General features: G+C 35.6%; 1 protein-coding gene across 1 annotated transcript in view; it reads right to left on the minus strand.

Annotated features, from left to right (window-relative positions):
- Positions 1–8,233: 8,233 nt before the first annotated feature.
- Ano5 (anoctamin 5) overlaps positions 8,234–13,049 on the minus strand; it is a 97,030-nt gene continuing 92,214 nt past the window's right edge. The window contains exon 22 of the mRNA XM_026384111.2: positions 8,234–11,668. Within this exon, the coding sequence (XP_026239896.2) occupies positions 11,447–11,668 (222 nt within the window). The 3' untranslated portion in view covers positions 8,234–11,446. The remainder of the gene's footprint in view (positions 11,669–13,049) is intronic.

The following is a 13,049-nucleotide window of genomic DNA, read 5'->3' on the forward strand; positions in this document are numbered from 1 at the left end:
GTAGGTCCACTCACATAATAACAAGGAGTAGGTGGCTATGATCAGGAAGAATATCTAATTCATTTTCAAGCCTCCCTTAATTTTTATGTATACTGTATACTAAGCAGAGAAACTGTGAAGTTGCTATTGAGGGCACTGGGGAAGAAATAGGGTGCTACACAGCACAGGCTGAGAGCAGAACACTGGATCAGGGTATTTTGAGGGAATATGACATAAAACTAGGGGCTTTTAGCTAGCAAAATCTAAATGAGAGTAAAATAGTAAGCAAGTGGAATACAGTCGTTCTTCCATGAAGTATTATCCAAGTCAAAAGACTGTTCATCAGACTCACTGGCCAGAGGATGCCCGCCTGGCTCCCAATGACCGGACAGATAAGTGATATGATGATCTTGATTTTTTGGTAGAATGTAGCTTAATTTGAGATTGCCTGATACTCTTGTCAGGATTTGATCGAAGTTATGCCTTTTGGCAAGAATACCAAATCAAACCAAACCTAACCAAGCCAAATCAAACCAAACCTAAACAAGCCAAACCAAACACCAAAGACTGGTGTTGTGTCCATCTCAGTGTATCCTATTGGGGATACATGGTATCAATATGTGTTGTTATTGGTGATTAACCCTGACTTCTCAGTAAAACTAGTGTACACCAGATTTCTATGTGGTAAAGTTATTATTTTTTCCTCAGTAATAAGCATATAACTTGTGGGGAATGATATTATAAGTTTTTGCAAATATTCTACTTTTTAAAAAACATTTTTTTGTAGTTGTACAGAATACCTTTATTTGTTTGTTTGTTTTTATGTGATTCTAAGGTTCAAACCCAGGGCCTTGCATGTACAAGGCAAGTGCTCTACCACTGACTACAGCCATAGCCCCAAATATTCTACTTTTTTAAAAATCATGCTTTACCATTAATTTTAGCCTATAACTGTTGCCATCTATCCTTGCTGGTGACCTAATGCTGGGTTCACAAAATCTGACTATTCCAATAACTCAAGAAAATGACAAAGAAACCACGCAACCACACAGAATTATCTTTTCAGTAATCTGGAGACTGTTCTGCGACCTTAAGGGTCCTTGGAAAAAGAGAGAGCATTGCAATTCTTTATTGTTATATAGGGGACACACAAGGGGAGGTTCCATGGAACATTCCATCCCCAAAAGGGCAAAGGGGTAGCATTACAAAGGAATAAGTGAGCTCAATTCCTCTGGGTGCCACCTACTCCTAGGCCACACCTTGTTATGCCAGCAAGGGAAAAGCCCAAGTCATGGCACTACTGCACCAGACTATGGTGATCTTTCAGATCCCAGTGGTGTATCAGGACGTAAGCGTGCATGCACTTGGAATGGCTCCCTACATATAACAATTATTATGGTCTCCCATTCCTTAGTTTATCATTTTCTGAGGCCTTGAGTTATAATACTAGATTACTTATTTGGTATCTCTCTCTCTCCTTTTTTAATGTAGGAGCTCTGTGCTTATATACTTTCCTCTGACAACTACCTTCATATTGCCTTCAACTGCCTTCATATTCTGAAAAAGTTTTATTTCTCTGTTTTTGTTTATTTCTAAGAATTTTTCTTCTCTCCTGATTTCCTCTGTGCTTCATTCATAATTCAAATGTATATTATTTGAGCTGGCATCTGAAATTCCAGCAATTTATGAGACTGAAGCAGGTAAGTCACAAGTTCAGGGCCAGACTCAGCAACTTAGTGAGGCCCCAGACAACTTAGTTTAAATCCTGTCTCAAAATAAAAATCAAAATGAACTTGTGATGTGGTCAGTTTTAAGCACCCCTGGGTTCAATCCCCAGTACCAAAAATAAAAGTGTAGTATTTAATCTTCATATTGTTAGAATGGTTCACAATCAAGGAATTATCTCTTTGTGTGTGTGTTCTCTAAGATTTTCTTTGGGACCTAAAATATGATCTAGTTTAGAGAAAGTTCCATGTGCCATGAGAAGAGAATCAATTCAGTTGTCAATGGATGAAATATTCCATAGATCTCTATGAGGTCTATTTGATTAGTAGTATTTTTAAGTTCTGAAGAGTCTTTACTTAGTTAATATCTGTATGACCTATCTGATAGAGAGGTGAGTTAAAATCACCCAGTATTACTGTATTGTGGTCTACTGATTCTTTATATTGTGTAGGGTTTGTTTTTATGTATATTGTTTGGGGCATAAATATTTATAACCATTATATCTTGTTGGTTTGATTCTCTTTACTAGCATAAAGTGACCTTCTTAATCTCTTCTGATTAATTTGGGCATATAGTCTACTTTGTCTGATATGAGAGTAGTTAACCCTGCATGCTTTTGGATTCCATTTGCATGGTATATCTTTTTCCATCCTTTCACCATCAGTATGTGGATATATATGCCAATAAGAAGGTTTCTTGTAAACAACATATGGTTGGGTCTTGATCTCAATTCCTTCTGTCAATCTATCTATATCTTTTGGTTAAAGAGTTAAGACTATTTACATTCAATATTATTATAGAGATATGATTTTTATTTTCTACCATGTTGATTTCTTTTTTTCTCATTTCTCCTGATAAAATAGTAGATGATTTATATGCCTGAAATTATATAGTTAAAAGTGCAATCACTTGACTTGATTCTCCTTTAATTGAATATTTTTTTCTAGTATAATTCATTCCTATGCTGATGTTCATGCTTATTTTTCCTTTTTTTCTGCATGAAATATTCCATTGATTATGCTCTGTAGTACAGGCTTAGTGGTTTTGTATTCTTTTTAGTTTCTGATTATCATGGAAGACTTTTATTTCATCTTCCTTTCTGAAGGGTAGTTTATAGTAATCTTGGTTCACACTTGTTTTATTTCAGGGCTTGGTATGTATTTTTGCAAGCACCCCTAGGTTTTAGGGTCTGGGTTGAGAAACCAGTTTGGAATCTGACTAAATGTGACCTGCCATTTTTCTCTTGTGGCTTTCAAATTCTATTCTTATTCTGTATACTACACATTTTAATTATAATGTGGCTTGGAGAGGAACTTTTTGAAGTTTTCTATTTGAGGTTCTATATGACTCTTGTATTTGAATTTTCAACTTGTTCCTAAGACACGAAAAAATTTGGTATTATTTCACTCAAAAGATTGTGCTGGGTGTGGTGGCACACATCTATAATCCCAGTGTCTTGGGAGAATAAGCCAGGATGGATGATTGAAAGTTCAAATCCAGCCTCAGCAAATTAGCGAGGTCCTGAACAACTTAGTGAGACTCTGTCTCATAATAGAAAATAAAATGGGTTGGGTATGTTGGATGTGGCTCAGTGGCTAAGAACCGCTGGCTTCAATACAGAAAATAAATAAATAAATAAAAGATTGTGCATTGCATTCCTTTAGTTTGTTTTTTGGAGACTTCTTTACATAAATGATTCCTAGATTTGGTCTGTATATGTTATTTCAGATTTCTTGAATATTTTGGGCATAGTCTCTTGACCTTTTCTTTATTCTTGACTTTATTTTCATGATTGTGTACTTTGTCTTCAAGTCCTGAGAATCTGTTTTCATAGTTCTGTCATCTATTGGTGATACTTTCCATTTAACTTTTAATTTGATTTATTGAGTCTTTCCCTTTGAGGATTTTCATTTTATTCTTTTCCAGAATCTCTATGTCATTATTGAAATGATTTTAAACTTCCTGTATTTTCTAAGTTCATTTCTTATATCTTTTTAAGAATTTGTTCTAATTAGTTATGATACATAACAATAGAATGCATTTTGACACATCATACATAAATGGAGTATAACTCCTCATTCTTCTGGTTGTACATGATGTAGCATTACACTGGTTGTGTAATCATATATGCACACAGAGTAATAATGTCTGATTCATTCTACTATCTTCCTACTCCTGTACCCCTCCCCCCATCACTCCTCTCTGTCTAATCCAAAGTACAAAAGTTCCTCCATTCTTCCCTAGCCTCCTCCCCACTTACTTTCAATTAGTATCCGCATATCAGAGAAAACATTTGGCCTTTGTTTCTCTTCGATTGGCTTATTTTGCTCAGCATAATATTCTCAAGTTCCATCCATTTAGCAGCAAATGCCATAATTTCATTCTTTTTAAGGCTGAGTAATCATTTCTTACACCTTCTTTTAACTCATTGAACATTTTAACTATGGATTTTCTAAATTCTTCATCTGACATTTTCTCCACTGTGGTGTCAATGGAATCAGTTGTTGAAGTGTTACTAATTGTTTGGGATAGTTTGTTTCCTTACTTTTTCATATTGCTCATATGTCTATTGGGATGATTAATGACTCTACTTTTATGCAAGGGACTATTTATTGAGCTTGGTTCCCTTAAGAGCTCTGGGCTAGGTGAATATTGAAGTATTGGTACTTTCACTCAGCATGTTTTCTCTGCTGTTCCCAGTATCAACACAAATTTTGAGAAAAGACTTTAAACCCTATTTACTATAACCACTTCAGAGCAAAGTTTCATAGTAATCATCTTTTGGAATAATTTAAAAAAACTTGTCAATAATGTTCTCCATGCTTCCTCTAATCCAGATATAAAATTGTAGTAATGTTTTGGAATAGGTTAAGAAATTAATTATTAAAAATATTAAAATTACTATTACATTTTGTAAGGATAAAGAAGAGGTGGAGAAAAATTGGACAAAAGAAGAAAAGAAAAAAGTCATAGAAGGAATATTTAAAATGGTAGAAATGAATAATGCAAATCAAAGAGAAAAAAAGACAAAATTTGATGGGGGTATTTGAAGTAATATAAGAAAGAAAAGAGGAGCTAAGGTTCTTATTGGTCAGCTCAGGTGCCTGGGGCTGCATGTTCGGAGGGTGCTGTTTTGTGTTTTGTGTTTTTTTGTTTTTGTTTTTGTTTTCTATTGGGTGCAGGTGCACAGGGTGCAGGCCTGAGGGATGTCAGTTACAGTGATTGCTGCAGGATGCTATACACTTGTTCCCCTCCACAGGGCCTTGTTTAAACTATCATAGAGTCTAATGACTGTCTGCATCTGAGGTTTCACTGTCAGCAGCTGTGAATCATGGGTGCCCCTTTCCTCTGCTGGCTGGAATAGAAACTTGGCCCACTTTTGTCTGAGCTTACTGCCTGAGGTTGTGAATCACAGGCATGTTTCCCTCAAGTACCTGGGATGAAGACCATTGGCTCACCTGGGTCTGTGCTCTCACTGCCTGTGGCTGTGAATCTCGTCCATCCACTTCCATCTTTGCCTGAGCTCCTGCAGAGGCTGTGTTAAGTGCTGGGTCAGTGCTAGCACTCCCTGGGAGGATTAGCTCTCAGGTTTTCTCCATCCTGCCCTACTTCCCTTGTCCATGGTGGAAGGGAGAGAGTGTCAGTTACTTTCAGCTGGCAGTGATCCCTGTACAAATTCCTTGTAGACGAATTATTGAGACATCCTGTTTCACAAGTGTTCCCTCTGGTTATATTTGTTGTTGTCTTAAGGTAGAGAGTAGATGTATCGATTTCATTTCTCCTAGAGAGGCTGCTAGCTATGGCTGCCATGTCGGGCATGGCTTTTAGCTCACAATTTGGGTTAAACAGCTCCATCTCCTTCACTGATTTTGCTGTTCTTCACTGATTTTATCATGTTTTAATTTGGTTTGCTTTTCTTTCTCTCTGTTGTCAAGGAAGTAAGCTTATGTGCTTTTTCCTCTCCCTGTTTCTCTCTTTGTTACCCCTCCCTCCTAAATCCATGTTGGTCCTGGTTCAGGGGTAAGGATTTTGTCCTTATTTTATGCTTCAGTGACCAATCTTCAAGTCCCCGCAAGTCTCAAGCTATCCAATATTGAGTTTTAGAGTATGTACTGTCATCCATTGTAATGCCAGATTCTTGGGACCCCAATAGACCTCCAGGAGCTGAATCCAATGCAATCACACAAGAGTCTTTATTGCAAGCTCGAGCCTGGACTCACAACCATTCCCGACATAGCAGTCCCAGGGAGTGAGTCTCCGTCCTTTGTTCCAGAAGGTCTTTGAGTATCAACATGTTAAAGACACATGGAAAGGTGTCCAGAGGGCTCTAGCCTGTCTCCATTCTCCTCTCCTCTCTATATCCTGCACTTCCTGATCAGCAGTTGGTCCTAGGGCCATGAGTGAAACTTGGCTGCAGATTCAAAGCAGCAGCACCTACACAGAAATATCCCTTCCCATGGACTTCAGGAGCTCTCTTTCCAGTCCCTCTTCAGCACTAGTTGACCCTGCAAGCTCCAAGTTGTTCTCCCATGACAGTGTTTCAGGAGAGATGAATAATGCCTTGTCAGATTTTTCCTGACCTTTCTTTTAGACCATTATTACTCCCCAGTCTTTTACAATTACAAAAGGTCACTTTTGTTAATAAAAATTCCTTTTCTTCCCTACAATATTATTATGGTTTAGATATTAGGTGTCCCCCAAAAGCTCATGTGTGAGACAATGCCTGAGAGTTTACAAATTTTTAAAAATCTCCTTTCTCAGTGACTCTGCATCTAGAGATCTGGGATAGGGCCTAGGAAGTCTGCATTTCCAACAAGTAGTAAGTAGTTCAGATACTTCTAATGGAAGTCTTGGGACTTCTTTCTGGGAAAAATGAGACTGAAAAAAAAAAAAAAGGAAAGTATTTCAACACATTGTTTTTCCTTGTGGATCTTTCTGCTCACCTTTATCATTTTCCAAAGTAGAAAAACTAAAGAGACAGTGAAATAGGAACTACTGCATTCTCCCATTTGCCAGGTTTTGGGGGGACACTCTATGCGTCACAAATCACACAGCAAATCATTCCATACTGTAGGAAAATTAAACAACCACTCTTAACATTGATTAGCACATTCACTAGCAGGAACAAGTTGGGTAAGGGTGATTAGTTAGTACAAGAAGGGGATTCCTTTGAACTGATTGGTTTAAGCCACAAGGGGTGTACGTGCTAAACTACATGGTTTCTCAGCATGTTATCAACCACCATAAACTACTGGGGGGTCATCTGGCATTCTAGGTACTTTCCCTGTCTCATGTTGCTTGATTTCTGTCTGCCTCTTTGGCTAAGACTATCTGACATCGTATAAGGAAACAAATTCATGAAAATAAAGTTCCAGCTTCACTAATTTGACATAGTATATACTGCCATGGAGACCAAAAATGAAAATTAGAAAGTTTAATTGGCCATTTGAACTGTATGATTAGTAAAATAGGTTTATTTACCTTCTTAAATTAATAACTGAAGAATAGAATTTTCATTCTTTTCAATCACAAACATTTAAAAAATCTGATCAAATACCAGATCATAAAAAAAGCCAAAACCAATAAATTTTAAAAGACAGAAATCAACCAGATAGGTTTATTTGCACACAGTAAAATGAAATTAGAAGAGATGATTAAAATATAACTAGGAACATTATGTGATAAAATTTCGAAATACCTTGCATCAAAAGAGAAAGTGAACTGAAATTTAGAAGAAAATTTAATTATGTGGTCCCAAAAATATTGTACAGTTTAATGGAAAGTATTTCAACACATTGTTTTTCCTTGTGGATCTTTCTGCTCACCTTTATCATTTTCCAAAGTAGGAACTACCACATTCTCCCATTTTTCTAGACCTTCTAGCTTCTTACTTAAAGGATCTGCTGTCTGTGTGAGTAAAAAATGTATTTCCTGAATGAACCATGATGTATGTGTGCATTTAAATATCTCTAAACAACAACATGAGTCAAAAATCTCTCTTAAAAGCACTCAAACTCAGAAAAGTATATCTGAGTTTTACTTGAAAAAATAAATTTAAGATTATGTCAAAAGTTTGTTTTAATATCACTTTATTCACTGAGCAAGTTTAAGTCTCTTGAAATTTATGTACATATTACTTAAGATAATTTTTTTTTGCATACATGTGTATCCTCTTCCTGAAAAAAGAAAGAGAGAAAACAAAAAGGAGCACTTATTTTCTGGATTAGTCCCAGGGCATACAACCTCACACAAACAGAGAAATCTAGTCAAACATTTTTGGGGACTGGAAGCATGCATCTCACACAAATTAAGCCACACTACATGTTACTTTTGAACATTCTTATCAATTTTTACATAATGCTGGAATAGTTATACTTAAAAATCATTACACAGAAAATTGAACAGTAAAAAATGTGTCTAGAAAAAGAGCATCACAATAGTCACAGGATTCTTCATGGCATACTTCCAGTCCAGCCAATGGTCTTCTGTAAGGCCATTCCTTTATAATCTTCAATTACATAAGAGCTATTCCCTATTCCTGACATAAAACACAGATGAGACAGGTTCTATTTTCTTTCTTTCTCTTTTTTTTTTTTTTGTACTGAAGATTGAATCCAGGGGCTCTCAACTACCAAGCCACATCCCCAGACCTTTTTGTTATTTTGAAACAGGGTCTTGTAAAATTACTTAGGGCCTCACTAAGTTGCTGAGGCTGGCTTTGGACTTGCCATCCTCATGCCTCAGTCTCCAGAGCTACTGGGATTTCAGGTGTGTGCCACCATGACCAGCCTGAGAGGTTCTTTCAAAACAATAGATTCCCTTTATGAATGGGCAGTATAAATTCCTCACCCTCAAAGGGAGTAAGTTCCCAGAGATCCATAGCTACTCTCATAGGGCCTGCAATTATTTTGGAACCAACTTTTACTTTTGACACATAATAGTTGTCTCCTTGAAGTTTCTCTAGTTTTTCTCCTACTTTTATAAGATGGCATGGGAGAGAGGTGCTTCTTTCCACCCACAGTGGCCATGCATCTGCACAGTACCTCTCTCTCCTAAAGGAACACAAGCAGGATCCAAAGGAATAAATACTTTCTTCTTCCTCCTCCTTTGCTCTGCTTCTTTTTTCCTCATCTTCTCTGGAGAACTTGCTTAATAGTTTGGCTTAAAAGAAGAATGTTAAAGCCAGGAACATTCATGAGATGTAGCAAACTTAAGAGAGCATTTAATTAGGACCCTTCCTTTTTGATAGATTCATCTAAAATAAATATTTTAAAGGATTCTGTTTCTTGTATGCAAATAAAAATTGATGAAGGTAAGAATGACAGAGAACATTTGAAAAGAGTTATGTGTTATTGTTTTCTTTTTTTGGCTGAAGCATTTTATTTCACATAAGATCTCAAATGTTCCCTGGAACATTTCTGAAAAGAAAAAGTGACCTCAATTTGATTAAGGGACAAAAACAACTCAGAATGCTGATAACCATGAAGTTATACTTGGTGTTCAGGTGCTCTTAATCCAGCCCTACAATAAAAACCAATGGATTTGGTTAGATGAAACAAATATTTGAATATACTTGGCTTCTGATTTTCGTTAGCAAACTATGAGGAAAGTGATACCAATATTTAATTTTAAAATCTCTAAAACAAGAAGAAACTTCTCAGTAAGAAATCACAAGGTGAATACAAGGAATATATCAATATATTTTAAAAGGAAAGTACCATCAATCATAAGAATTAATTATCTTAAAAACAATTTCTTCTTTTGCTGGTTTATTCATATATTCTCTATTAACCCAACACTCAGGTACATTTGTTTTAAAGCTGTAGTGGACAGGTAACTTTATGAGTTAAATTTGTCTTTATCTTACTATCTCACTCTTCTAAATAAGCCATAAAAATAAAATAATAAAATTGTATATCCAAGTCCATGCTCTTCCTTATTTTCATCAGCACCCAGGAAGGAAACAATATGAACTTGTGTACAATGTTCATTGTAATAATGCAGTTTGATTTGACAAGGTAATAATATTATTGTGTTTGGGGCTTATTTCATGGTAACCCTGACTGGTTTTCTCAAGCATGAAATATATCTCCTCCACATATATAATCATCTTTCAATTATGAGTTCATTTCAAGTTACCCAAAAATGTTCATGAAATATGCCCAGTGGATGACAAATTGGTTCTTCCAATACTGGGGTAATGGCCTTACAGTTTTATAGAATGCACAATCCCCAGTTTTAAATGCTTAATATTAATCAGTAGTTAATATTGTTCATCTGTCATATATTTAATATTAGCAATGCTATAAAATTCATTTACAATAGATTAAGATATACTACTTTAAAAAATCTTGTGATACAGTTTCTTTGTGTGTGATAAACACTATTCCTTTGGAAATGACCTGTAATTTGAAACTAGAGAATCATATGGTATATAATTGGGCTGCATCTCTCTTTCTCTCTAGTTGTAACACACAAATGTAATACTTTGTTAAACAGAATAAGAGCTAAAATTGTTGTACATGTACACAGGTCTAAATGTGAGAGGAATAATTTGACAAATATTGTTCACTTGACTATCAAGTCCATCACATTATTTTTACTTTGTTGATTTTTCCCTTGGTGTTAAACTTTTTGGTCATTTCTCTAAGACAAGTTTACATTTGATATATTGTGTCAAATCAACAGCCAATAATATGATCTTTCATGTGTCAAAGGCATAGGAACAAGGCACTGGGCATTGTGTACAGTGATACACCGATATGAAAATTCTGTAAACTTATTAAGAGTTAAAATTCCTTTAAGCAAATAGACCGCATTTCATAAATAACTTTACTTAGTTTATACAAATAACTTGTGCTCAAAAAGGCTTCATGATGCAAAACAGGCATTCCAGAAGAAAAGTAATTTAAAAAAACTTTAACAATTTTCTAGATTGAAGTGAATACATAAATATGTATTCTTTAACTGCTAAGAAAACACAGATAATTTTCTCCAATACCTTTCACTCACTTGAAGACCTAACAACTTTGTAATGTGGTTTTCCAGATAAGACAATCCACAGTCTATAAATTATAGTTACCAAAGTATTATCATTAAGTAACTTGTTGTTAGTCTCTGTTGAAACTCAAACATTTAGTCTTTAGAAAAAAAAAATGAATTCTGCATTTGCCTGGAAGAAGTATCTGGGAGTATGATGGAGTTTAACTTGTATTGGACAATTTCAGGAACAAACTCCTGCTATGATATTTAACCAATATTCTTTAATATGTGAGTTTTATTATGTCATCTGATTTTGGTGTTTCACTTGCAGATTTTAAAATGGCAGGATTTATGTGACTCAGGAGGTCTCTCTGCTCCCTTTCTTTATGTAACACTTTTCTTGATGGGGAGGAGATATAAGCAACCCAAAAGAAGACCATAAAAATGTGCAGATGCACTGCAAGGAGAAGGGACAGCCCCAGTCCAGTGTTTCATTCTGAACTGCAAAACACCATGATTTCCCATAATCTGATTCTACATGTGCTTTCAACAATCATTTATAGGACCCCAGAAAACAATATCTGGGAAGGGCCCAGAGGATTATGCGAACAATATCACAAAGTTGGCCTCTTATGAAAGTATATAAAATTGAGTTAAAAAAAAGGAGTAAAATTGACACATGGCTTTTGGCCTCTGGTCCTAAACCCAGAGAAAAAAATTGAAGTGAGACAGGCAACCAGCTGCTTTTTCATTGTGCTGATTAGATTGTTGATTTAGCCAGCTGTACTTTGCTTTCTTCCATCATGACTTGCTTGGAAAATAGATCTGAATTAATTCCCAAGTTCTCTTTTAATTTCTTGAGCTCAAAGTCATGGAGAATCTTGACAGTCATTAACTTTTCTCGTTTGAGTCTCTCCTCAACATCTTTTGGAACATCAGGAATCATCCAGGCCAACAAAAATTTAACCAAGAACACAACGTGCTAGAAAAAAATATAAAGGGAAAACAAAGATACTGTTAGAATTGTTAACCATCTGGCGGGAAATCCTTATAAATAATCTCACTCATTCAATGAAATGCATGAAGCTTGAAGTTCTGGGGCTACCAAGAACCCTGTCCTTCTATCATCATCCATACACTGGCATTTAACAAGTATATAATTTAAATACATTATTAGAGAAAATTAAATTGAGTTTAATTACTGAATATACATTTTATTTCTGTTTCTTCCTGATGAGCTAGTAAAATATTTGTGAAAGAATTAGTTTCAAGTATAAAGGAAACATTTAAACTTGGTGATGTGGTGGTTGAGAGTGGACACTGAAAAGACACAAGCAATTTTGTTTTAGATCTTTAGAAAAGGTCAGGAAAGAAATCATTATATAGGTTGAACTTGAAAACAAGAGTATTAATTAAAGCTGGGAGCACTGATTCAGGCCTGTAATCCCAGCGGACTAGGAGGCTGAGGCAGGAGGATCACCAGTTTAGAACCAGCCTCAGCAATTCAGTGAGTTCCTAAATCAACTCAGTGAGAACCTGTCTCTAAATAAACTATAAAAAGGGCTGGGATTGTGGCTTACTGGTAAAGTACCATTGGCTTCCATCCTGGTACAAAAAAAAAAAAAAAAAAAAATTAAAAATTTTTGCAAGATGCCAGCAGAACATTCAGACCTTCTCTCTCTCTCTCTCTCTCTCTCTCTCTCTCTCTCTTTCTCTCCATACTCCACCCATGTAGCAGCTGAACAGTTCACTTTTACACAAGACAGCTGTGGATTTAGAGACATCGACATAGCCAAGGATGGCATTGTGGTACATACTGAAAACAAAAGTTTATAAAAAGGAAGTGCAGCATAATACACTATGAGATCCCAGGTTCACTTGCCTTGCTCAGCTCTCAGTACACAGGCAACCATGAAATTCTCCACGAACAAGAAGTTGGAGGATTTTTCCCCATGGGTAAAATAACCCACTGATGAAAGTACAACTGCATTTACCAAAATTTTGTGGTTTTCCAATGAAATTTTTGGTTTACTCCCTTTACACTCTACAGTGAAATCTCTCATGTGCAATCCAACTGTAGGCTTATAAAGTTTAGAATCACCTTTTAATTGCCTCTTTCTTAAGCATGAGCAAAACTACCAACTAGGTAAGTCTCTAACGTGAAAGAAAAAGAGAAAAATATACAAACAGGAAATAAAAGCAAAAAGGAGCAAAAGAATAGTAGAATAAAAAACAAAGGTATCAATCTATCACATTATAAAAGAGAAAATAAATGGTTATTAGAATTTGAAAATATGAATTATTTACCTTAATAATAAATTAGAAACAGAGAGGTACAACAACAACAGCAAAAAGAAACAATT

Source organism: Urocitellus parryii, chromosome 4 (genome assembly GCF_045843805.1).
Source record: "Urocitellus parryii isolate mUroPar1 chromosome 4, mUroPar1.hap1, whole genome shotgun sequence".
NCBI lineage: Eukaryota > Metazoa > Chordata > Mammalia > Rodentia > Sciuridae > Urocitellus > Urocitellus parryii.